The sequence below is a fragment of the Theropithecus gelada genome, chromosome 7a, assembly GCF_003255815.1.
Source record: "Theropithecus gelada isolate Dixy chromosome 7a, Tgel_1.0, whole genome shotgun sequence".
Classification (NCBI taxonomy): domain Eukaryota; kingdom Metazoa; phylum Chordata; class Mammalia; order Primates; family Cercopithecidae; genus Theropithecus; species Theropithecus gelada.
The window spans coordinates 27,717,885-27,745,419 of NC_037674.1; the positions used below are offsets into that span (position 1 = coordinate 27,717,885).

The window sequence follows — 27,535 nt, forward strand, 5'->3', positions numbered from 1 at the left end:
AAAAAAAAAAAAAAAAAAAAAAAAAAAAAAGAAACCCTACTGGCCTCTAACAAATCAACTCCTTTAATTTTTTTTTTCTTTTAATCAAGGCAAATATCAAACATATACAAAAGTAGAGAGACTAACATAATGAGCCCCTAGGTACTCATTACTCATCTTAAACAGCCATCTAAAATCACCTCCAGGCCAATACTGTTCCATTTATACAGCTACTTACTCCTTCTCTACCCTATGGGTTATTTTGAAGCCAACTGCTGACTTTTTATCATATTATCCATAAGTATTTCAGCATGAGATAAGCTCCTTTTTAACAAGTAAATTTAGGAACTTGGAAATTAACAGAAAACAATACTAGAACAATAAATTTAATGCCATATTCATACCTAATCGTAGCATTTTAAATTCAGGTAACTTTGCTGAGGCACAAAGCTGATAGAAGATATGATAGTTTCTCTCCTCTTCTGCCTTTGAAATAAGAAGAGTTTTCAATTACAGCATTTTAATCTAAAATTCAGAAAATTCTATCATAAAATAAGATTTTAATATTTAATTATCTCAGTTGGTTAAATAAATTATACTCTCCAATATTTCCTAATACTTATTTCTGATTATTAAATCTTCTGATTTATAGTCTATATGCATATATATGAATATGTGTGTGTTGGTCAAATTCAACATAAAATATTGGATAGTAATGCTTTCTGAACTAGTGAACAGCTTGATATATGTCTACAATCATAAGATAATCAGTGCTTTTGGGGGGAAACTAAAACCATTTTTTTTTTTTTTTTGCCATACTCAATACTATTTTCTAATGGTACCTCTTAGATTCACAGTCTTCCAAATGCTTTGAAAAAAGAATAATCCCATTCTTGCCATACTGTAGACTGGACCATCTACTGTGTTGTTTGTAAGAAAGCCACAAATGTACATCTTCTATATCATTTTAGTTTATACATTTTAAATCAATAACTTTTATAAAATAGAAAATAAATCACATATAAATTCTAAGATAATTTTTCAGTATTTCCTGAGAGTCTTTTCCACACATATATCTAAAAAATATAGTTGCAATAATATTGTTCATACACCTAATAGTTTATCACTATATCCTTGATTTTTACAGTAGACTAAGTTGGCTAATGAATCTTATTAATAAGGCCAGGGTCAGGTTTGATGCCCACAGGGGGCTGATGTCTGGAAAAGAAAACCTATTATAGGGACAGAAGCCACTGAACAAATTACCAATATACTAATGACCACAAGCATGATTAAACAAGAGATCAGGTGGTTCAGCACACAGAAACTACAAAAGCCTGTGAGTCTGCAGAAATGCTTAGGTCCTCTTTGTACATAAAGGACAGTACAAGTATGCCTCTTCTGATTGTGTGATTCATTTTGACAAGCCAAACATCCTTGACATTCTATATCTCTGGAGACTGGGAAACTGCTAGAAATGGTTCAGTGTCTCTAAACAAGACAATAAGGATTGGGCCTTACCATTTTATATTAAGCACTACTAGCCTTTGGTCTCATACTGACCAAGGACCATCTTTCCTCCCCGCTTACTCACTTACCTATCAATCAAACCTCTACTATTTGAACTCTAACATTTGAATCTTCTCTTAGATCTACCTCTGTTTCACCCATTCTTTCTTCTGATTATCAAAGTAGACACTTTTCAAAAAAACCTACACAAATGGCCATCAGTGTAGTAACACTGTTCTGTATGTACCTAGATATTAAATATAATACTTCATTTGTATTGCCTTACTATACAAATCAAGTATTATATTTTAGGTTGCGACAAACCAGGCACAGCCCCAAAGTCAAAGCCAGAGCAACTTCAGACTGCTCAAATTATCAGACACTTTCAAACCTATGACAGACCTGGGCTATGGAAATTGTGGATGCTGTTACATGGCAGTGCCAGGGGCATTTGAACCTCAATGCAGTGGGCATGCAGTTGAGGTTAATGAAACCTAAATCTCACAGCATGAGGGAAGCAGTAGGTCTACAGAAGCCCTATACTGAGAGTGTGTGATAAATCCATACCTATAAATATATAAATGTATGCCTGTTAGTGATGTAAATATATAGTATCTCCCACTTTCCAATCAAAAGGGATCAAGAGCTTACATGTGAATGTAAACCCTACACAGATGCATCAACTGTTTTTTTTGATAGCAGTTCACAATTGGGTTGTGAAGATTTTTTTAACCCTCACTATTCTATCTGAACAATAATATATTCTAAGAGAGGAGAAGAAGGAAGGAAAGAGGACAAGATAATTTTTTTTCTTGAACCAAGTTCAAACTGTAACTTATTGAAAGCATGGAACAATACCTTCCCTATCATTTGGAAATATGAGAGACAAGACTAAACTAATAGCACCTGTTCTCAACTAAGCTTTCCTGCAAGCACCTGTAGGGAAAAGCCAAACCTAAAAGTGACCAGCCCCAAAGACTATTAGCGTTTAAGTGGTACTCCCCTGCCTCTAACAGGCACCATTTTCCATGCTTCAGTCCAAGTGTGGTTGGAGGTAATATTGTCATAATATGCTCAAAACTATCTAGAAATAAAATGCATACCAGCAAGCATGGACTCAACAATTATACAGCAATCTAACACAAGTACATTTGTGAACATGGCTGGCTTACCTGGAATACCACTCTGGATTTCTCTAAAAGATAAGTTCTCATATTGGCACCAATGATTCGATATCTCTTATCAAAACCAATCTCAATATACTTCCCAAAACGGCTGCTATTATCATTCCTGGTTGTTTTAGCATTTCCAATTGACTAAAAAGCAAGAGAGAAAATAAGATTTTAGACATGTAATTAACAACATGACATTTACAGAATCTGCTCAGAGAGAGAAAAGATGGAGTAGAACACAGGTCCTTAAAACTGATTTTTTTTTTTTTTTTTTTTTTTGAGACAGAGTCTTGCTCTGTCACCATGCTGGAGTACAGTGTCACGATCTCGGCTCACTGCAACCTCCGCCTCCCAGGTTCAAGCGATTCTCCTGCCTCAGCCTCTGGGATTACAGGCACATGCCACCACGCCCAGCTAATTTTTGTATTTTCAGTAGAGATGGGGTTTCACCATGTTGGCCAGGCTCCTGACCTTGTGATCCACCCACCTCGGCCTCCCAAACTGCTGGGATTACAGGCGTGAGCCACTGCACCCAGCCAAAACTGATTCTTTTAAGAACAGAACCACTTTTGCCACTGCAGGCACAGGTATATCTTTTGCTCACTGCACAATCACACAGATATATACTAATAGTTCTTATTTGTCTTGTTATTCTCACAAAAATGATTTTCAGAAACAGCAGACCTGAACTCAGAGGTTAGAATATTTTCATAACACCTTTTGGGTTATCTGAACGTTCACGCCAGCAAAGAGAACAAATGACAATGACAGCTGCCAAGGCATGGGCTTTGTTAGGTAAGTTTCAGGTTTTTATATTTTTCCAAAAAACTTCACCTGCTTTACATAAATAAAATGGTTAACACCAATTAACATTTCCTGGAAATGCTGCTCTGGTGCTCAGGGTCTCTTTAGCCTGATATTTCTATCACCTTATCCTGTGGCAACAAAGGTCCAGTTAGACTGTTTATTAGCAGAGTATTAGTATTACCCACTCAATTTAAAGGCCATTTTCAGAACCAGAAAAAGAAACATTTGGCTCTGGATTTTGACAGTTAAATCTAGCTTACAAAATATCTGCTACAGAATGCAGAGAATATAACTCACTGCTAAATGTTTTATATAACCTTAAAATTTTTAATGCCATATGTCTTTCTGATTTAGGTAACTCGCTTCTGTAATTTTTTTTAAAGGCAAAGCAAAAAAAAGGTGTAGTCAGAAAAGCAAGTGTTTACATAATGCATATATTAAATGTTTAATAAGCAAATTTCATAAAAGATTAATCTCTTTCACCTTCACAAAGCCTATGTTAGGATTAGTATATTGAAACTACAGCAGAGAGAAAGATGTGAAAATACAATGTAGTTTTAAGAGTGATACAAATGTAAGTAATGAAAACAGTAGTAACATAGCCATACAAGTCAGCACATTAGATTCTTTGATCAATCAAAGAAAACATATTTTCACTTTCTGAAATAGAGTATAGATATCATCCTATTTTGTTTTGGCAGTGAGGACACTGCTATATTTTATATTAACATTTTAAAATCTTCTCTAGAAAAATAAGAATAAGAATATCTTCCTGGCAAAATTACAGAAGGATCTAATGTAGCCTGAGATAATTTATCTATTCATTTACTCAGATGTTACCCCTCTTGATATTACAAAACACCACAGCAAAAAACAGTCTGTACACTGTCTCACTATTTTATTTAGAAAAGGAGATTAATTATAAATGCAGACTTTTCTCTCAACACAATATATTCTTCCAAAGAGCAAACGAAAGGTCACATGTGGTAGAAGTAGCAGCAGCTACTCAATAAACACTCAGCAAATATTAGTTACGGGCCTAAGCACTTTCCTGCCAGTAACTAAGCAAGTGGAGGAAGGGTGGGCCACAGCTTCTCCTCCTTCCTCAACTCTTACCCCACCTTCCACATATCATCTCTCCCCATCTACTCAGACTGGGCGTCAGAGTGGCCCACCTGTCGAAACACCACCACATTGTGAGAAGAGGCAGGGATTGACTAGAGTTGAAGCAGATCCTTTTGTTTTCAAGTAAAATGCATTTAAACATAGACAAACAATGGTGGAAAGAACAAATGAATTAGAAGCCCGAAGACCTATCAGACCAGACCCTATTATCAACTTGCCATTATTTAATCTCTTTGAGGACCATTAGTATCCTCAAATGTAAATTGACTAGGATAGTGGAGCTCTAGGATTCTTTTTAAAAAATAAAATTATTTTATTCTAAGTCCTGAACCTGATAGCGAAAGAAATTTCTATACACAAACAGTACCTTTTGTCCACTCCCTCAATTGTTGCCTCGGCCACATAAGCACTGTATTCACAAGAGACTCCCTAATACTATTTTCACTTTAATTAGCAAGAAGCCACTAAAGGAAAAAATAAATTTTATGATCTTGGTAATCTTGGTTTTACTATTTTAATGTAATGATGCATGAGCCACTTCTTTGCTAAATGGAGAGGAAAATCTTCAATTATGGTTATTGAAATTAAAAAGGAACAATTGGCCAGGTGCGGTGGTTCATGCCTGTAATCCCAGCACTTTGGGAGGCCAAGGCGGATGGATCACCTGAGGTCAGGAGTTCGAGACCAGCCTGACCAACATGGTGAAACCCCATCTCTATTAAAAATACAACAGTAGCTGAGCGTGGTGGCATGTGCCTGTAATCCCAGCTACTCAGGAGGCTGAGGCAGGAGAATAGCTTGAATCCAGCGGGTGGAGGTTGCAGCGAGCTGAGATCATGCCATTGCACTGCAGCCTGGGCAACAAGAATGAAACTCTGTCTCAAAAAAGAAAAAAAAAAATTAAGATCCAGGCCTGGTACAGTGGCTCACACCCATAATCTCAGCACTTTGGGAGGCTGAGGCAGGAGGATTGCTTGAGCCCAGGAATTCATTTGAGATCAGCCTGGGACAGGCTGAGACAGAGCAAGACCCTGTCTCTTTAAAAAAAAAAAAAAAAAAAAAGTTTCAGTGTGCTATTCCCATCTTATGATGAAAATTTCCAGGAAAAAATGAAAACATCATGAAATGGAGCAAATAGAGTAATTATCTGTACATCATTCACAGTTTGCAAAAGAAGCCTACGTTGAGAATGAGGAGCTTCCTTTTTGAAGAATAATGTGCATATCTCTTTAGACACTGGATTATAATGTTAACCGTGTAGGATGCTCATTATCCTATGAGGAGTTTCAGCAGATCACTGGAGACGCAGATATATCTTTCCTGACATCACAGCAAAGGGCTCTGATATAGGGACATAGTCTTGAAATGATTTAAAGCTACAAATTTTTCAGACTACATACTCAGTATTTTACCTATGTTTTCTTCCAGTAACTGATCTTCAGCTCCATATTACATTTCCATCTTTCAAACTGAGATGCCCTTTTTTGTAGTTATTGAAAATTAGTTCAACTCTTTACCAAATTTTTCTTAATCCAAATTCTTATAGATGAACAATTTCAAATTATTTAGACAGACTAAATAACAGAGAAGGTAGCAGGTGAGCATAGCTGATCCCTTTATCTTTTACGTTCATCCCAGCAAGCAGGGCATAGTCTTTATAATTGCGTATTGTAAGTATTATCTTTGACTGCTGTGGTTTGGATATAACATGTTCCCACCAAAATTCATGTTTAAATTTGATCCCCAATGTGGAGGTGCTGAGAGGTGGGGTCTAGTGGGAGGTGTTTTGGTCATGGGGGCAAATCTATAGTGAAAGCCTTGGTAAAGTTCTCCTGCACTGAGCTCTCCCTCTGGTGAGACTGGATTAGTTCTCTCGGGACTAGATTCATTTCCACTGGAGTGGGTTGTTATGAAGTCAGGAGGCCCTCAGGTTTCCCCTGTTTGCGTGTGTCCACTTGCCCTGTGACATTCTCTGCCATGTTATGCAGCACGCTGGCCCTCACCAGAAGCCTAGCAGATGCCAGAGCCATGCTTACTGTATAGCCCACAGAACCATGAGCTAAATAAATCTCTTTTCTTTATAAATTACCCAGCCTCAGGTATTCTGAGGCTACAGTTACAGCAACACTAAATGGACTACGACAGTGGCTATTCCAAATTTTTAATATCACTCCTACTAATACAATTCAAATCTGTGTTGTAGAAAAACCAATAAAGTTTTTTTTTTTTTTTTTAAATAAAATAGTTCACTCTACTCATGAAAAATTCTAGAAGGTTCATTCTAGACTTCAGTTATCCTCAAAGACAACTTCAAATCCTAGTATTATATGGTCCAGGCCCAGAAGAAATGGGATTACCTCATGCTATCACATTCAAGACTTTGGGATATTCCAGTGCTAGGGACTAAAATGGCTGGAACTGTTGTCAAATACCAAGAATCTGTCATGACCAAAACCAGTCAAAACAACAACAGCAAGAAAAGAAGCCATACTGTTTGCTGACCCCAAACCAAAAACTGGCTCCACAGATTCTATTTCCCCAGTATTAACACCAGTGACATCCAGCACTGTATCTGTAGCTTACATTCTTTCAAAATCTTAACATCTGCTTAACATTTTCACTATTCTCTTTTGGTGCAAGCATCTGTTTCTTCCTGTTCATCCTATTTCAGAAAGCATTCCCAGTATTTTTTTCCATAGCACATCCAGCCCAGGAAACCTCTGAATTTCCCCATCATATCTTGTTTTTCGATCCCAAAAAGTAGAAGTCCTGCTGCTCTAGAGGGCAGCCCTACAGATAAGAGGTCACAGCATTCTGTTCTGAAGTGTCACACGCAGCACTGCAAACCAAGCACAATTACCTCTAGATAGATTATTGCAAAAACCACTTGTACCACAGGTGCACCAGGCCGATTTTAACTCCATCTGTGTTTGGGTGACAAATAAGGCTTGACAAAGGAAAAAGACAGGAATAAAAAAATGCTGATTTGAATTTTTAACAAGGAAAGTTTGCTTCTGCATGTCCAAACTAATTTCTCTCCATTTAACAAAATTAATTTTTCTCCATTTAATAAGTCTTCATATAAAACTATAACTTTCCAAAAATCATATTAATAGATAAATAATACTCTACAAACCCTAAAATACTCAAATTCTCACACAATTAGTTCCATTTTCATTGGCGCAGGCATTTCTACTTTGTATATGGTGCACTCGAATTTTGAAAGCACATTCTTTCATAGTTCTTCCCCTGTCAAAACCTTATAGTTACTGAATGTCTTTTACAAACCTATAGCTGTGTTACATTCTTGACAGAACAATAACAACAACAAAAAAGCTTATAAAGATCATATTTAAGTTTACAGTTCAAATCTGGAAAAAAAATTAAAACTTTAGCTATATTAAAATTTAAGCCAACTTAGGTTGGACTAAGTACAGAAATGAAATATGGGCAAAGGAATAATGAAACTCATTCATACTTGAGCATAACAAATCTTATGTTTTAGAAGGAGCATAAATAAGAACTCAGGACTTGGGGGAAATGAGTAACTTGTACTTCTGGCACAAGGAAAGGAACAATAGATATGAGTCAGTTAATGAGGAGAAGGAAACTTAATTGTTGCCTGGTATTTAGGGGCAACAATTTCACTAGTAGGTCAAAAATTCAGGATTATAGACTAAAGCAGATTCCGCTATAGCTGGGCTTTATTAAAAACGTCTATCTTACCAAATTTTTACTTTTCCTAGATTTTTTTATAAACATGTAGAAAAATATTTTCTTAATTTTAGTGGCTGGGAGACCCCGGGCTTTCTTGAGACATGCTGTATCAATCAGTTTTTTGAGCATGTTTCTTATCAAGAGAATATAGGAAGAAAGCCGAAGACTCTGCTGTCTTACCTCCATGATGGGGTTGGAGGCCAAGACCTTTTCCTCCACGTTGGCCTCACTGGCAGAACCACTCACAGTTGCAAAGTATCGCATGGCATACTTAGCTGAGACTGTTTTTCCTGCCCCAGACTCTCCACTTACGATGATGGACTGATTTCGTTCATCTCTGTAAAATAAAAAAAAAAAAAAAAAAAGGAACTGCCAGTGCTGCCTGTAGCAGGATTGATAAGGGAACCTATGGTCTCTAGGGAAGTAGGGGGCCAATTAATGGATTTTTTGGTCAATACTGGTGCTGATAACGCCAAGGTTGCAGGTTCAATCCCCATACCAGCCACCAGAAATGTTTCAGGAATTTTTTTTTTTTTTTTAAGGAATCAGAGAGACACATGGGGTTGAGGAGGATATTTATTATTTAGGTGCACTAGCCCAGTCGGATTAACATCCAAAGGACAGCCCTGAACAAAGAGTTAAGTTACCTTTTAAACATTTCATGGGGTTGGGGGGAGATCTGTGCAGGGGAAAGCATATTACAGAAGCAAGAAACAAAGACAGTTATTCAATTAATTGAGACATACATTACATCATTTCTTACTTTTCAAGAAAAAATATGTTTTATGACTTGGGTTTATCTGTCTAGTGACTTTGCAGCTGCACAGCTAGAGAAACAGGGTCTTCACAATGCCTGGGAAAGGAGGAGAGATAAGGCTCACTAGCCAAAGAAAAACAGGCAGTTAATTTTTAAAGGACTCCAGCTCTTTCTCTTTCTGAGGAGGAATTGGGTTTTCTTACATACAACTGAGTTTCTGCTTACATATTCTTTAATTTCTTTTAATTCCTGTTCCACTGCCCACTTGGGAATGTGATTAACATTATTTCTTCTCTGTTCTTTGTGATAAGGCACAGTGAGTTTTTGCTGGTTCATACATGCAACAATGTGGAAAGGAACATAAGAATGATATTTCCATTAGCCGGGTGCGGTGGCACACGCCTGTAATCCCAGCACTTTGGGAGGCCGAGGCAGGTGGATCACCTGAGGTCGGGAGTTCAAGACCAGCCTGACCAACATGGAGAAACCCCGTCTCTACTAAAAATACAAAATTAGCCAGGGTGCTGGCGCATGCCTGTAATCCCAGCTATTTGGGAGGCTGAGGCAGGAGAATCACTTGAACCCGGGAGGCGGAGGTCGTGGTGAGCCAAGATCGTGCCATTGCACTCCAGTCTGGGCAAAAAGAGCGAAACTCTGTCTCAAAAAAAATAAAAAGAATGATATTTCCTAAAAATAATATCTACTTATAAATTAAAAAGTAACAGAGAAGAAGAAGATATCAAGCATTAAATTAGAGAGCATCACAACTAAGGATGAATCTGCAATAGAGGGCCTCTGAATTCTTACGCGTACAAATCTCAAACATATTATTTCGTTACTAAAGAATTACTTCAATGTCTTACAGTACTGTTGTCAACCACTTCAGGAGATACTCTCTGGAGCCACAGAAAAGAAATTTAAATTTATACTATTTAATTAAAGTTACAAAACCATTTAAAATATTTTAAATTATCTACCAGCTAACAATCCGCAAAATGGTGTCTTCTACAAATTCCAGTTCCTACTAAAGTATCCTCATCACTAGAGAAGAAATAGTCCATTTGCTGGCTTGGCTTCATTCAACTGTAAGTTAAGTAAGGTCATGATTGTATCCTCATGTGGTTGATGCATGTTGTGGTTTGAATGTTCTCTCCAAAATTCATGTTGAAATTTCATTGCCAACATGATGAAATTGGGAAGTGGGGCCTTCAAGAGCTGATTAGGTCATGAGGCTCCTGCCCTCAGGAATGGATTAATGGCATGAATGTAGGAGTGAGCTAGTTATTATGGGAGTGGGCTCCTGATAAAAGGATGAGTTTAAGCTAATTTTCTCTCTGCCTCAAATGCTCATGTGCCCTCCTACTACTGAATGACCTTCACCAGATGCCAGCACTGTGCTCTTGGACTTTTCAGCCTCCAGAACAGTGAGTTAAGTAAACTTCTGCTCTTTAGGAATCACCCAGTCTGTGGTATTCTGTTATAGCAGCAGAAACTGGACTAAGACAGTCATCTAATAGGAAAGACAGGCCAGTAATTCAAGATTGTAATACACATGATGGGGCAGTAAGAGGAAGAACAGGTTATCAGGGAAGGTTCCCTAGAGATGACAGCTGTACAAAGTCTACAAAAATGAGTAAGAGAAAGCAAACAAGGACTACAGAAGGCAGGAAGGGTACATTCCAGGCAAAGGGGATAGCATAAATGAAGGCTCCGAATCAGAAGTTTGGAAAGAACAGATCACTCAGTTTATCTGGAAAATGAAGTAATGACAGATTTATGATTTCTAGCTTGGCCAGTCCTTTCAAGGGCCTCCACAATGATCCTAAATAGGCTGGGTACTGGCTGCTTTGTAGTGGAGGTGAGCTCTTCTGACCTGTTTCCAGAAGCTCTAATGTGAACTAAAAGCCCTCACTTAAAAATACAGCTTCATTCATTCATTTAACAAACACATAATGAGCAGCCACAATGTGCTAATCATTTTATGGAAATAAACGACTCTAGGGTCATAGTCAATTGAGAGAGACTAGAAAGGACACAGTTAAAATGCAGTTGGAAGTAACTGCTATAAAAAAGGTCTATCTAAGATACTATGAAAGTAGAAAGGAAGAGTATGGAACCAGTAGGAGATGTGAGGAGAGATGTCAGGAAAGCATTTCCAGAGAAGGTAATACCAGAATAGAGAGGGTACTACCAGAATTGACTCACATGATCATTAGGAGAAAACCAGGTTCTGTGAGAATAAGGAAATGGAAGTTAAATTATGTAGAAGCACTTGAAACCCCAGGAAACAATTATTCAAGGATGAGCAAGAGAGAGAGAGAGAAAGAGAGAAAGAAAACGAAAGAGAGAGAGAGAGAGAGGCAGGGTTGGAGAGGGTGTCTGTTAGACTTTATTTTCCTCTTATGGTCATCAGTGACCTTATATCTATTTGGTCTGTTGGGTCTCTCCTTATAGTTTTCATTTTATATGACATATATTATTTTATAGATTTTCCTTTTGAATTTTATCCTTTAAAATATGTAATCTCTCTAGTTTATCATGGTCACACCAAACACTATTCATATCTTCCAAGATCATCAACTTGTCCTCTGTAAAATTAATAAACATACTTTCAGTTACATCTATGGCATTAACACGGAAATTAAGTAATGCGTGCCTCAGACCTGAGTAATGCAGAACACAATTTAATATCTCCACCTATGTTGATGTTAACTCTCTGATAACCACCCATTGAGTGTTGTCATGTACCATGATGAAGTGTACATGCATCTGCACCTAGGTCTAAATTTTTAGCTTATAAACAAACATGGCCATGTGAAACAAAATCTACAGCTTTACATTTTTGCAGGCAACCAATCTGTTTCTCCCTTTATTTGATCCCTTGTTAAAAAGAAAAAATATTAAGTTAGTGTAATAAAATGCTTTCTTTCAAAACTGTGTTTTTACCGTGGTGTCTTAAAGATGTGGCTTCACTGAGACTTTAATCTCTCTCTTGTTAGAGAGATGCTAAGTTTTTCTATATTATCACTCATCAAAATCAAGCTGCTCTGCTCTCTGTGTCTCTCTGATTTCTACTTTTAATTAGTCTCAAAAAGAAAATGCTTAAACCCTAAAGTTAATACTAGACAATGAGTTTACAATTATAATATTAATTTTATTTTTGAAGCATAACTATTTACTATGAAAAAGGTTGCTGGCACTGTTGAATGCTATGCTATAGAGAGGCAGACAGACTCCTCAGGAAATGAAAACAAGTGTTCCCTAGAGATACTTGCTGAGGTCACTCAGTTCCTGGTGAGAAGCTTGTCACATGGCTATCAGATCCCCTCAAATCAACCTGAGTTTTCTATTCCATCAGTACACAGCCTATACACTATATAAAGATGCTACAGCAGAAATAGCCAATTATATTTGTTTATAAATTTTACACACTCTAGTGCTCTAATATGTACTGTATTTTATTCCTACTGTAACCTTCTGGGGCAGAAAATAGTCAGTAAGTCCCAAAGTAGTAGTTTAATGTTATGGTTTGAATGTGTTCCCCAAAGTTCGTATGTTGCAAACTAAATCCTCAACGCAACAGTGTTGAGAGGTGAGACTTTAAAATGTCACTAGGCCAGGCATGGTGGCTCATGCCTGTAATCCCAGCACTTTGCGAAGCTGAGGCAGGAGGATCACTAGAACCTAGGAATTTGAGACCAGCCTGGGCAACATAGTGAGATTCCATCTCTACAAAAAAGAAAAAATTAGCTGGGCATCATTGCACATGCCTGTAGTCCTAACTACTTGGGAGGCTGAGGTGGGAGGATCACTTGAGCCTCGGAGGTTGAGGCTGCAGTGAATCAAGACTGTGCTACTACACCCTTGCCTGGGTGACACAGTGAGACCCTGTATTTTAAAAAAAAAAAAAAAGGGGTGACTAGGTCATGAGGGCTCTGCCCTCATGTATGGATTTATGCAGTCATAATGGAAGTGGGTTAGTGATTGCAGCAATGGCATCCTGATGAAAGAATGAGCTTGGCCCCCTTCCTGTCTCTGTCTTACATGCTGTCTTACCCTTCCACCTTCCACCATAAGATGACGCAGTAAGAAGGCCCTCAACTAGATGTAGCCCATCAACCTTGCTCTTTCCTGCATCCAGAACAATGAGCCAAACAAACTGCTGTTCACTATAAATTACCCAGTCTGGTATTCTGATATACCAGTATAAAACAGACTAAAGTACTCATAAAAATGGAGAACTCTAAAGAGAAATCATTTACTGTGAGCTGGGGTCATCTGAAAGTAAAACCTGAGTGGAATAATGAAGTATAAATATAAATTAGACAGATAAAAAAGCATGGAGCAAGATATTCTATGCTAAACAAAAGATGCAGAAATAGAACTATGCCATCTTAATGTGAGGGAACAGACCTGTTAGAATAGGGCCAGGTAGTTGAAAGTAAGAAAACTAAATGACAAAGAAGAAAGGCTTCAGAGTCTCAAAGCTGGATTCAAATTTCAGCTCTCAGATACCATTTATTAGCATATGGCCTGGACAAGTTACTTTCCTCACCTGTAAAGCAGTGGTGATCTGCTCCAGGGATGTAATGAGGATTACATGCCTTGCACCATGTTTCGTACATAGTAGACCTCTAAATATGGTAGCTATTTATTAATTTAAGTTAACCCACCTTTATATAACATATATAAAATCATCCTTATGAGGTACCATGTATTACTTGAAGTCTATTTGCATAAACAGGATACTTAGCATCACAGGGCAGCTGAGTCTCAGCTGAAACAGAAGAGATTTTATCATCTGTAATAGTGTGCACTTGGCCAGTGAACCTCTGCACAGTGGCGCACCCTGAGACCACATAACCAAATGATGGAAGGGGCCACTCTAAGGAAGGGCCTGGTAATAAATAAATTCAGAAATAATAAAACCAGATGAGAGGCTCAAGTCAATGAAAAGAGAAATGTAGACATAAGACCCCATAATGATGACAACTATAATGATAAGAACAGATCATATTTGAATAGAAGTTAGTATTTTTCGAAGGGCTTCTGTGTGTATCACCTAATATAATTTTCACCTCCAAAGTAAGCAGGAGAGACATGTTTTCCTCTTTGGAGGACAGAGTAACACCAAGAGGTTAGATGGTTTGTCCAAGGCTGATGACTGGCATAGAGTAGAGCTGGGTTGTTACACCCCACATCTCTTGATTTCCAGGAGAAAATCTATGTAATGCTGCTTCTGCTTTGTTACACAGCTACCTACAATGGTCTCCCCTCAACTAAAAAGAAAAATGTTTATGCATTAGTTCTCATCAAATATAAAGATAACAAATGCATACCACAGAAACCTATACATGTAAAACTAGACCATCACTGACACTGTTCCATTTTATAGATGATAAAATGGAGACAGACAGAGACTAGATTTGAGCTTATATGGTCAGTTATTGGTAGATAGTGACTAGTACAGATGTCTTTTTCACTAGACCAAAGTTAATTGCATATAACTAACTTATTTCAAGCAAATTTAAATAAATGAAACTTAGTCAATGAAACTGATTTACACTATCACTCACAGTGGAGAGAAAACACAGCAAAAAAATCCATCAGCACTACCTGGTTTTAAGGAAACAACACAAAACAAAACAAAAATCCTAGTTCCAGCATGAGAAAAGACTGGCAAGAATGTCAAACAAGAATAAGAGAAAAAAATAGGTATGGCAGTCCACTGAGTTTTTCTCCATAGTAAGTCAACAAGGACAGTTAAAATTAAAAGGCTATTCTAGGAAGGTATTTTATGAGGGCATCGTACTCTCTAAGGAGCATGTTTAAAAAGAAGCCATGAGTCAAGGATCCTGCTCAAGGATCCTGGTTATTGCTGATGTCACCGGACATAGATCTGCTTGGAAAGAATCCCTAGTATGAGTTTTGTTTTTACGATAGATGTCAAAAACATCTTTTCAACCTTAAAGATCTAAATTAGAACTCTGCTCCTTTCCCCCTACTCCCCACCCCACAACACACACAAACTGCTCTTCCTGCCATCTTCTACATCTCAGTAAACAGCAACTCCAACCTTCTAGGCGCTCAGTCCAAATCCTTACTGTCGTCCTTAACTCCTCTTTCTCTCAAATAACCCCACATAAGCAAGCCTTTGGCGGTTCCGTCTTAAAAACATACCCAGAATTCATCTATGTTTTACCACCTCCACTAATTAAATGATCATCTCTTGTATGGATCAAGGCAATAATCTCCCAACTAGTCTCCTGGCTTCTAACCTTGCTCCAGCACAGTATGTTCTTTAATTTTTTTGTAACTTTACTTTTTTGTTTTTGTTTTTGTAGATAAGGTCTTGCTCTGTCACCCAGGCTGGAGTGCAGTGGCGCCATCTTGGCTCACTGCAGCCTTCAACTCCCGGGCTCAAGCGATCCTCTCACCTCAGACCTCTGAGTAGCTGGGAGTAAAGGCACATGCCACCAAGCCTGGCTAATTTTTGTATTTTGTTTGTAAAGGCAGGGTCTCATTATGTTGCCCAGGCTGGAGTGTAGTAGCACAATCATAGATTACTGTAACCTTGAATTCCAAGGCTTAAGTGATCCGCCTACAGACGCGCGCCACCATGCCCAGCTAATACTTTTATTGTTAATCACGCCTGACTTCATGGGGTAGGAATTCCTGTCTATTTAATTTGTATCCCCCATGCCCAGAACAGTGCCTGGTGTTTGGACAGTGTTCAGTAAATCTCTATTAGATGAACGATGAATTGTACCTTCCCTGAAGACATGAGGGATCCCTAGAAATGATGGTAATGTGAAACACCAGGATTTGCATCTGGAAAGATGACATCTTTGTTTGACAAGAAAACAATGGCAAGAAATGATCCTGCAGCAGTTATTCCCTACTGTAAGCCTAAACAGATACAGTCTATTTAACTGTTGTGGCAGATGTTATGGGTACAGATCTATTTATATAAATGGTAAATATAATACCATATCTGATTGAGGCAAATTTTAAAACTGTCTGAAAAAGAAAACCAAGCAAAAGGAAAAAAGACAACCTGCAGTTAAGAAATCACCTTGAGTGACTGAGTCACAACAGATCATAATGAGAAGAAGAAACTATAGGAAACCAAGGTAAATCTAAAGGTAGAAAGCCATAAATATTCATATAAACCTAATACTATCTGTGAATGACCAGTAACAAAGATGGTAAGAGCTATGCTTTTGTATTTAAGACTACTACTTTCCAAAGAGTCATATAATTCTCTGAGCACTATACAATTTTCTGAGATTATTTTTAGAGTCTAGCCCTCCATGTGATTTTTTTCTCTGCCCAGTAGTTCTCAGGTTGTACTAAGTGGTGTTGAAACTGTACTGCAATGCTCTGATACTATACAAATCAGCTATTGGTAGATTTTTCCCTTATAGATGGAATTTTCTAATTTTAAGCTTAAAAAATAATTTTTCTTAAGCTTTGAACCCTAATTACTATTTTATAGCAGAAGCTGGCATAATATGACATGTTTTGTAGTGCTAACCTATGTTTAGTCATTTTATATTTAATACATTAATATTTCATAATGTCAGACTAATTGAATTTGAAAACTGGTCTTCCTAGTTATGTGACTTTAGAAAAGTTACACAACTTCTCTGTGCTTCATTTTTCTCATTTGTAAAATGAAAATTAATAATAATACCAAATTCGGAAAGTTGCTATGAGAATAAAATTAGTTAATAAATGGAAAACAATTAAATAATGTCCTTCACAGAGCACATGCTAGCTGCTATTAGAAGTATCCACATTAATATTATTTTATTATTAAAAGGGCATAATGATTTCTAGGGCTTTGTCACTGAAATAATTCTAAAATTCTGTCACATGCTGGACCAATCATGTATACTCTCCCTGGCTGGAGAGGAGAAAATAAAAACCTCTGCAGTATTCGTTTTCTTTCCACCTTATAAATTACTCGTGGGTTTCCCATATTATATTTATAATATGTTCTGCTTTATAGGCTGGAGAAATGAATTAAACTTAAGCTATTCTTCTACACATTCACAGTTTTATATTTTATTATGTTATTAAGAGCATAATCTAGTCTTGAAAGTAGCATTTTTCTCCCATTTTCCACCCTCAAAATTTTGGGGTTCCATGGTTAATATAAAAGACATTTTGCCAGGTGCAGTGGCTCACGCCTGTAATCCGAGCACTTTGGGAGGCCAAGGCAGGTGCACCACGAGGTCAGGAGATCAAGACCATCCTGGCTAACACGGTGAAACCCCGTCTCTACTAAAAATACAAAAAATTAGCCGGGTGTGGTGGTGGGCACCTGTAGTCCCAGCTACTCGGGAGGCTGAGGCAGGAGAATGGTGTGAACCTGGGGGGTGGGGCTTGCAGTGAGCTGAGATTGCCACTGCACTCCAGCCTGAGCGACACAGCGAGACTCTGTCTCAAAAAAAAAAAAAAAAAAAAGAGACATTTTGTAGATGCTGTTCAGGATAACTGATGCCCTATCATAGCATACTAACATTAAAATTCACACTTTCAGTTGGGCATGGTAGTGCATGCCTGTAGTACCAACTACTCAGGAGGCTGAAGGAGGAGGATCACTTGAACCCAGGAGTTCAAGTCCAGCCTGGGCAATATAGCAAGACCCCATCTTGAAAGAAAAAAAATTCACACTTTCCTTTAGATTTAATTCCTTAGGATTCAGAAAGATTTTTTTTACAGCTCCTAGGCCTTTTAGTTCTGGTCTATTACTCATTAACTGACTGACATTGGGTAGGTCACTACACTAATCCCCTCGTCTGTAAAACATAACATCTGCATCTGTCTTTTCCTAGTCACAGGATTATGATGAAATTTCAAAGGCAGTTTTTAAAAACTCTATGTCCCTTTATAAATGTGAGGCTTTTTTTTTGTTTTTCTTGGGTTGGTTGGTTGTTTTTGAGATGCAGTCCTGCTCTGTGGCCCAGGCTGGAGTGCAGTGGCACAATCTCGGCTCACAGAAACCTCTGTCTCCCAGGTTCAAGTGATTCTCCTGCCTCAGCCTCCCAAGTAGCTGGGATTACAGGTGTGTGCCTCCACACCCAGCTAATTTTTGCAATTTTAGTAGAGGCAGAGTTTCGCGATGTTGGCCAGGCTAGTCTCGAACTCCTGACCTCAGGTGATCCGCCCACCTTGACCTCCCAAAGTGCTGGGATCACAGGCATGAGCCACCGTGCCCGGCCCACTTTATTATTTAATATAATCCAAGCCACCTGAGACAAACTTGTCAAGGCTGCTTATTTAGTAATTATTTACAAGGTTGCTATCCACTTTAAAATATATATGACTCAGCAAGAAGAAATTATCATATCTAATAGCCATAAAATAACAATGAAAGCTTCTACCAACCTGGCCATTTGCTTGTAAGCTTCTTCAGCTACTGCAAAGATATGTGGATCCATATCACCCATGTTCTGACCACTGTATGCATTAATAATATCTTCTCCATAAATAGGCAGCTGTTCATAGGGATTTATAGCTACTAGGACTATACCTGGGAATAGGGTGGGGGACAAGAAAGAAAAAGAAGTCAATGATACCCTAATGGGCATATCAAACTTAGTAAAGTCAGACTCACAGTTAACATAATCTTTCATTTCAATTTAGTTAATATTAAACCAATAAATTGAGGATCAAAATGTATCATAGTCTTTGCCTCTGAACCCATTATACATAGTTCTGCCTAAAACACCATTTAAAAACTGGACTAGGGGGCTTAAAATAATGTGGCAATGTTATAAGAACTTTAAATATCTTCATATATTTAATTCAAAAATTCCACTTTACGTCTACAATTTATCCAAATGAAATAATCAGAAATTCATGCAAAGAGGTTTTTTTTTTCCCCCCCACAAAGATGGTTATCATAATGTTATCTGTAACAGTGAAAATGGAAACAAAATATTTAGGGCAAGGAGACTAGTTGAATGCATTCTGTTACATCCATATGATAGACTACTAAGCCACCACCAAAAATCATGTTTGTTTGTTTATTTTGAGACAGGGTCTCACCTGTCACCCAAGCTGGAGAGCAGTGGTACTGTCTCGGCTTACTACAGCCTAGACCTCCCAGGCATATGCAATCCTCTCACTTCAGCCTCCCAGGTAGTTGGGACTATGGACATGCAACACCATGCCTGGCTAGTTTTTGTATTTTTTTGTAGAGACAGGATTTTGTCATGTTGCCCAGGCTTGAACTCCTGGGCTCAAGTGATCTGCCTGCCTCAGCTTCCCAAGGTGCTGGGATTACATGAGCCACAGCACCTGGTCCAAATCATGTTTTTGAAGGATATTAAATGTCATAGGAAAATATAATGCAAAACTATATATAGACTGATTCCAATTGTATATCAACTTATACCTCTCATGCATATAAAGAAAAAGATGTAAGTCAATATTAATACTGGCTATTTTTCAGTGGTGAGTTACATATAATTGTTTTTCCTTTTTTATACTTTTCTGTATCTCCTAATAATTTTTCAGTAGGTATATATTAACTTAATGAAGTCGTTCATTCAACAAATGTTTATTCAGTTCCAACTACATGTAAAGTCTTTTCTAAATGCTGAATTTACGACAGTAAACAAAACAAAACAAAAAGGCTAATCTTTACCCTCATGGAACTTAAATGCTAGTGGGAAATTCAGACAATTAACAAGATAAGTAAGAAAATATATATATATACACACATAATCACAGATTAAATAGTAAGGAAAAGAAGGCAAAAAATAATGCAGGGAAGAAAGACAGTAAGGAGGGGTTTCTGCCTTGATAGGGTGGCCAGACAAGACTTCACTGAGAAGGCAACACATGTGCAAGGAAAAAAAATGGACGAAAAATAAAAATTGAGAAAAAGAAATAATTACCAGTAAAGAAAAGTTACTATCAATGATATAAAGGATGTCAATTATTTTAAGAAGAAAAGGTGGCTGTTCCTGTCTAAAACAGGAGAGTAATGAAAAAATCATGAACACTGAGTTGGGTATACCACACGAATGAATGAATCCAGATTTGAGCTTCAGAGGACAGAGTGATTAGTGAAAGAACGGTAAGACGTCAGTGGAGAAAACATAGCCAGAGGAAAGGGAGAAAATAAAAGATAAGAACAAACCAGGAAAGAGAGAAAAAAGAAGGAAAGCTGGAGAAGGGGGAAAGGAACACAAACATACACACATGTGGAAGCTTTATTTCTTGGAGAGATAAAAATCACCATGAGCTGGGTGGCTGGCAGCTAACACTGCAATGAGCAGAGGCCCAGGCAAGCAGGAGTGAGCAAGACGAATCATCAGAGTCAAGTTAGTTCTGCATGGCGAGTAACTGACCACAAGATAACACTAAATCTCTTGAACCTGCTCCAAAGATAAGTCCTTGGACATCTACTCTTCGTGTAGTAGTTTTTGGAAGAGAAGAAAGTAACTGGTGAATTTGGCACCAAATCTGACATATGACTTCTGTGAGGGAAAAAATTTCCAAAAGATGGGCCCAGTCTTTTTTACTTTTAGCAAAATTATGTAAGCTCACAAGTGAGTTTATTCAGCATAAATGTAACTTGGCTAATAAATACTGGTAAATCTTTCAGATAATGCTCAAGTGATTTTGTCTCTCAGAGAAAATCCAGCCACAGCCTGCTTTCCCCATGTACAATATTTCCATGGCTATGTCCATTCAGGAAAGAGTACACAGTCTATTCAGAAAGCAAAGCATACTTACCACAATATGTATAAATAAGTTTGGAATCAATAAAGCGGACTCTGAGATTATGGAGCACAGCAGGCTCATGAAGATAGCTGAGGGCTGTGAGGTCATTTTCACCAACAAGTATGTCAGGATTTCGTAAGTGAGGCAGCTCCTTGGTCTTTGGATCTAGACGGTATTCCAAATCCTGAAAATGCACAAGGCACAGAATCTAGATAAATTATGGCAAGGACTATGAAAAAGAGCCATGAATTTTGCTCACTTCCTATTCCTGATTTGCTTCTCAGCTATCAAATGCATTATTTTCCTAGCACCTTCCAATATCACAGAAGCTGGTGGAGATGGAAAACAGTATGAATTGCGTTTTCATCAGACCTACTAACTTGTATTAACAATTTTTGCTAATATAGTTTGAAAAGTTATAGCCTAGACCTTTTTCACCCACCTACTGAATCAGAAGTTTTAAATTTTTAAATACGTTTCTCTCCTCCATCCCCTTTTACCTATAAAAAAGTGGCAGACAATATAAAAGAGTGGCCAAGAGCTTGACTCTAGGATCAGACTGACCTGGATTCAAATCCTAATACTAATACTTACTTTTTATGTGGTTTTTAATTACAGTATTTAACCCAAATCCCTCCTTTGTAAAATAAGCTAACAGGGTTATGGTAAAAAGTAAATGAGGCAAGTCTGGCATGTGGTAAGTACTTAGGAACCCCTAAACCACGAGACCCAAGAATCCCCTGAAATTATGTGCAACACTCTGTATGTGCACGTGTGTACTTTTTTTGAGGCAAGACAATTCATAGTTTTCATTAGATTTTTGTTTTGTTTTGCTTTTTTTCTGTGCATAAGCTGATTCATTCATTAGAGTTAGGCTGGGTGCGGTGGCTCACACCTGTAATTCCAGTACTTTGGGAGGCCAAGGTGGGCGGATAAACTGAGGTCAGGAGTTCGAGACCAGCCTGGTCAGCATGGTAAAACTCCGTCTTTATTAAAAATACAAAAATTGGCCACGTATGGTGGCTCACGCCTGTAATCCCAACACTTTGGGAGGCTAAGGTGGGTGAATCACCTGAGGTCAGGAGTTCAAAACCAACCTGGCCAACATGGTGAAACCCCATCTCTACTAAAAACATGAAAATTAGCCAGGTGTGCCAGGCGTGGTGGCTCACGCCTGTAATCCCAGCACTCTGGGAGGCCGAGGTGGGTGGATCACAAGGTCAGGAGATCGAGACCATCCTGGCTAACACGGAGAAACCCCATCTCTACTAAAAATACAAAAATTTAGCCAGGCATAGTGGCAGGAGCCTGTAGTCCCAGCTACTCAGGAGGCTGAGGCAGGAGAACGGCGTGAACCCAGGAGGTAGAGCTTGCAGTGAGCTGAGATCACGCCACTGCATTCCAGCCTGGGCGACAGAGCGAGACTTCGTCTCGGAAAAAAAAAAAAATTAGCCAGGCATGGTAGTGGGCACCTGTAATTCCGGCTACTTGGGAGGCTGAGGCAGGAGAATCACTTGAACCCTGGAGGCAAAGGTTCCAGTGAGCCAAGATCACGCTACTGCACTCCAGTCTGGGTGACAGAGCAAGACTCCATCTCAACAAAAACAAAAACAAAACAAAACAAAACAAAAATGACATTTTAATGGGGTTCCTGGTCCCAAAAGTTAACAAGCATTATTCACTTAACTTTTAATAGAGATGGGGTCTCACTATATTGCCCAGGCTGATCTTGAACTCCTGGGCTCAAGGGATCCTCCGACATTGGCCTCCCAAATGCTGGCATTACAGGTGTGAGTGACCACTACTAGCCACTACTCACTTTAAAGTCATGGGAATATGGTTTTATGGCATAGCCAACCATGAATATTGTCACTTAACTATATATTAAGGGGAAAATAACATAGGACAAGTGAATAGGAATAAAAATTCAATTTAGTGGTAGGGAGGGACAAGGTTTTGTGAAAAGCCAGTTTTGTTAATACTGAAAATATGTACAGAGGTCAAACAGTCAAATCATATTTGAATGAATTATGCTAAAGGAGAGAAAAATTAACAATTTACCCCTTAGCATTTCTTGCTGCCTGCTTATCAGAGAGTATCACCCTTGCCTGGGGCTGACTGGTCCTTGCATTGGCCCTGTAAATACACAATTGTCTGTTCTGGTGTTAGCCAGAAGACTCCAGGATGGCAGAAGGGCAACCCAGAGCTCTTTTCTCAGTCTTCATTACAGGGTGGGGTTGTTTGTGGCGAGTGTGGGGAGGAGCCGAAATTGAAATATTAGAGAAGACACTAATTTAAAAGGTAGAGAAGATCTGTAACATCTTCACAGAAATTTCTTTCTTGGAGTTAGCCTTTAAATGAATATAACCTGCTCTTCTAGAATCAATGGACATCATTAAATAAATATACTCTTCTACTATTACAAAAGCCATGCTTTCTCTATTTTAATCTAGGACCCTAAGTGACTATAGTTTCTAAAAAGAGAATGATTCTTGAATAGTTAGTGAATTTTATAATTCTTCTTGTTTGACCCCTGTCCCTATTCTTGCTTTTATTAAAGGTATGTATCATTCTATTTCTATATTTTTAAAAAATACTAAGGATTAATAAAATTAAACATAGACACTGTACTCTGGTTGGCAAATCTGCTTCTCATAGGGGTATGGATTAGCAATTCTGAAATAACTTTACATATGTAATGAATAAGTAATATATTATAGATAATGAAAACCAAAGAGAGAAGTTACAGTATACATAATCAAAGGAAGAATAATAGAATGAACCTGGTGGCATTCGACTGGAGAAAAAAGGATCCCTATTAACTCATGGGTTTTATTTTTTTAAAAGAAGGTCAAGGCTGGGTGCAGTGGCTCACGCCTGTAATCTCAGCACTTTGGGAGGCCAAGGTGGGTGGATCACTTGAGGTCAGGAGTTCGAGACCAGCCTGGTCAACATGGTAAAACCCTGTCTCTACTAAAAACACAAAAATTAGCCAGGCATGGTGGCATGTGCCTGTAATCCCAGCTACTCAGGAAGCTGAGGCACAAGAATCATTTGAACCCAGGAGGGGAGGCGGAGGTTGCAGTGAGCAGAGATTGTAGACTCCATCTCAAAAAAAAAAAAAAAAAAAGGTCAAGTGCGTAGCTACTGCCTTTAATCCCAGCACTTCGGGAGGATGAGGTAGAAGGACTGCTTGAGCCCAGTAGTTCAAGACCAGCCTGGGCAACACAGCAAGACATCCATCTCTAAAAACACATTTTATATATATATAAAATGTATATACAAACACATACATATGTAAACATAAAGTAAGTATAGATGGTTGAGTATACATTAGTATAGTATGCATACATATTAGTATCTATCTATCTATCCATGTATATATTTTTCACGCTCTGTATGCTAAGAGGGCCTAGAAGTGGTGTCATCTTAATAGCAATGAGCACACCTAGTGCAGAGATCTTGGTTGTCAAATACTATCCTCCGATATAAGGTACCAGGGTTGGGAAAGGGGAAATACAGGGTAAGTGTCTTGGGGTACCAGGAGAAGTGTTATATCTTTAAAAAAAAAAAAAAAAGCCAGGCACAGTGGCTCATGCCTATAATCCTAGCACTTTAGGACGCCTAGGTGGGGGGACTGCTTGAGCCCAGGAGTTCAAGACTAGCCTGGGCAACGTACTGAGACTCCATCTCTACTAAAAATTTTAAAAATTAGCCAGGCATGGTAGCTCATGCCTGTGGTTCTAGCCCCTAGGGAGGCTGAGCTTGGGAGCCATGATCAAGCCACTGCACTCCAGCCTGGGTGACAGAGTGAGACACTCTCAAAAAAAATAAAAAAGGATAGGGACCTGTCAAAAAAGGCAAAGGACCCAATCTAAGAGAGATCTCAATGACCAAAGCTGGAACAATGTAACTAATAAAATAAGTAATGACAGTAATGAAGAATAAAAGAAATACCCATGAGTCCATAATAAATACATGATTAAATTAATAAATAAATGGGACAGAAGAAACAATACTTCCTTCCCTATAGAATAATTCTAGTTAATAAGTATACAAGGAAGGAAAGAAATGGAGAATCACCACTAGAACACAGTAATACTTGCTGCAGGCAAGACACAGTAATGAACACTGGGCAAATATTAGCAGGCAAAGTTTAAGGAGAAGCACGATATATGAGTGGCCTCAAAATATCTGCCCCAACACAGTGACATTCACTAATTACAAAGGGAAAACAGTAACTTTACAGTGAATAACATGGCAGACATCACCTTAAGCAACTGCTCATGACCAGTAATCTGCAAAACTCCAATGTAGTCAAATAGTATAAGCCCTCATCTCAGAGTCATCTGTGTTCAAATCTCTCTTCAAATTCCAAAAGCCACTTCCTGGCTGTGTGACCTTGAGCAAAACTACTTAAGGTCTCTGAGGTTTGGCTTTCTTATTTGGAAAACAGTGATTATATCACCTGCCAACCCATAGGGTTGGTGTGAAATTTAACATGAGAAAATCCACTCCAAAGTGCCGGACATTTTGCCTAACACGGAGCAGATGACCAATAAATGTTAAATAAGTTAATTCCCTAGTTTGGTATTCAATGCCCTCCTAATTGGCCTAATTCTTCCCTGCCTTCATCCCAGCTAGTGTCTTCCCCTCAGTTTTGCTCTCCATGCTGCCACCAATGAGTCTTCTCTAAGACCTGGCAACATGCCTCTTTTTAAAACCACTACAAGCACTCCCCATAGCACACCAGTTTAAATGCAAGAGTTTTAGGATTAGATATGAATCTAAACCTGACAATCATAACAAATTCATAGGTCAAAATAAAAGCTTTTAAAAGTATCTGCTATTTTCACTAATCTATGCCATTAAAAACGCTATCAGGATAGAAAATTGAGTTTGCCATTTTTACTAATTTAGTAAGTAAAAATTCTAGGTAAGTTCAAAATTTAACTTCCATTGAGAGTTTACTTCACAGTAAACTTACTCTTTTGAACTCCCTTCACTTTATGCCAAGGACGACAAATGAAAGTGAGATCTCACCTTTCCTTCCTCGAGGTGAAGTAGCAGGACTTTATCTCCTGGCTTATAATCTTTGAGCAGCTCTGCTGACTTCCAGACTTCCTCTGGATCAGGTATCCAAACCCTGGCAAACTAGAAGACAAAAAGAAAAAATTTAAACTAGCAAACCAATTATTTTACAATAATATATAAACATATAACTATTTATAATTAAACAATTTACGAAAAAAGACATCTTGGCCAATATGAAATTTCCTTTTTTTTTTTTTTTTTTTTGAGACAGAGTTAAGCTCTTGTCACCCAGGCTGGAGTGCAGTGGCCCGATCTCAGCTCACAGCAACCTCCGCCTCCTGGGTTCAAGCAATTCTCCTGCCTCAGCCTCCTGAGTAGCTGGAATTATAGGCGCCTGCCACCACGCTCAGCTAATTTTTGTATTTTTAATAAAGACAGAGTTTCGCCATGTTGGCCAAGCTTGTCTCCAAACTCCTGACCTCAGGTGATCCACCCGCCTTGGCCTCCCAAAGTGCTAGGATTACTGGTGTGAGCCACCATGCCCGGCTGAAATTTACTTTTTAAATTAGTAAACAAAAAATATTTTAGCCCTCATAGCACCACCATTCCCAAATTATACAAAAAGTGTGTTCTGACAAAACAGTTATGATCAAAGCTTGACTTTGCTTTATACAGTAAATGCCACCTGAAAGTATAATTTTAGGTTAAAATGTACATATAAGATCTATTTTTGAAGCTATGGTATTGTGGTTCTGCCAGTTTCAATAGCTCAGATATCTTTTTATGGCTGAGTTTACAATTTGGAATTTTTTTTTTCTTTTGAGACAGAGTCTCGCTCTGTTGCCCAGGCTGGAGTGTGGTGGCACAATCTTGGCTCAATGCCACCTCTGCCTCCCAGGTTCAAGCGATTCTCCTGCCTCAGCCTCACGAGTAGCTGGGACTACAGGCATGTGCCACTGTGCCCAGCTAACTTTTGTATTTTTAGTAGAGACGGGGTTTCACCGTGTTGGCCAAGCTGGTCTCGAACTCCTGACCTCGTGATCCAAAGTGCTGGGATTACAGGCATGAGCCACCATGCCCCGCCCACAATTTGGATTTTTTATTGTGGTTTGCATCCTGTGTTCCGCAAAGCCTTAATGATTTCTCAGATATCCTTCAGGAGCCATCACAGTAGGGAGAAGAGGAGAATAAAAATAACAAATTTTTAAAAACTGAAAAAACACTGTTGTTCAGCATTTTGCCTTCATTATTTTATAAAGATGAGTGGGAAATGGTAAAAATGGCACAGCCAGTCACTAACAAACTTAGCTCCTGCAGCCTCAACACCATGAAAAAGGCATGGTAATCATCAGGGATTCCTAAAGCAGCAAATATTTTGCCTCAACTAGACACTCTCTGGACATAAGCCAGAAGATTATGTGGTCAATTTTGAAGAAAAAGAACAAAATATACTAACATGCATAAATCTTTCAAATACCTCATTGAAGAAGTGTTTTATGTGCTTGGACTCTCTGGGAAGAAATTTCCCTTTAAAACACGCATAACACTAAACCTAAATGCCCATTTTCATGAACAAATCACATATGAAAACAGGAATCCTAGATTCAGCCAGCAAAAGAAAGACATGATACAATCAGTCATGGCTGGCATGGGCCCGACTGAACCCGGTCTCTGGCCTGTATCTGTATCC

At 38.4% G+C, this 27,535-nt stretch overlaps 1 protein-coding gene across 3 annotated transcripts in view; it reads right to left on the minus strand.

Annotated features, from left to right (window-relative positions):
* MYO5A (myosin VA) overlaps window positions 1-27,535 on the minus strand; it is a 221,617-nt gene that overhangs the window by 112,528 nt on the left and 81,554 nt on the right. For all 3 annotated transcript variants that reach the window (XM_025389828.1, XM_025389830.1, XM_025389829.1), the window contains exons 2-7: window positions 25,855-25,965; window positions 20,824-20,995; window positions 18,463-18,607; window positions 8,490-8,646; window positions 2,661-2,804; window positions 384-465 (exon numbers count right to left, since the gene is read on the minus strand). In XM_025389828.1, the coding sequence (XP_025245613.1) occupies window positions 384-465; window positions 2,661-2,804; window positions 8,490-8,646; window positions 18,463-18,607; window positions 20,824-20,995; window positions 25,855-25,965 (811 nt within the window). The remainder of the gene's footprint in view (window positions 1-383; window positions 466-2,660; window positions 2,805-8,489; window positions 8,647-18,462; window positions 18,608-20,823; window positions 20,996-25,854; window positions 25,966-27,535) is intronic.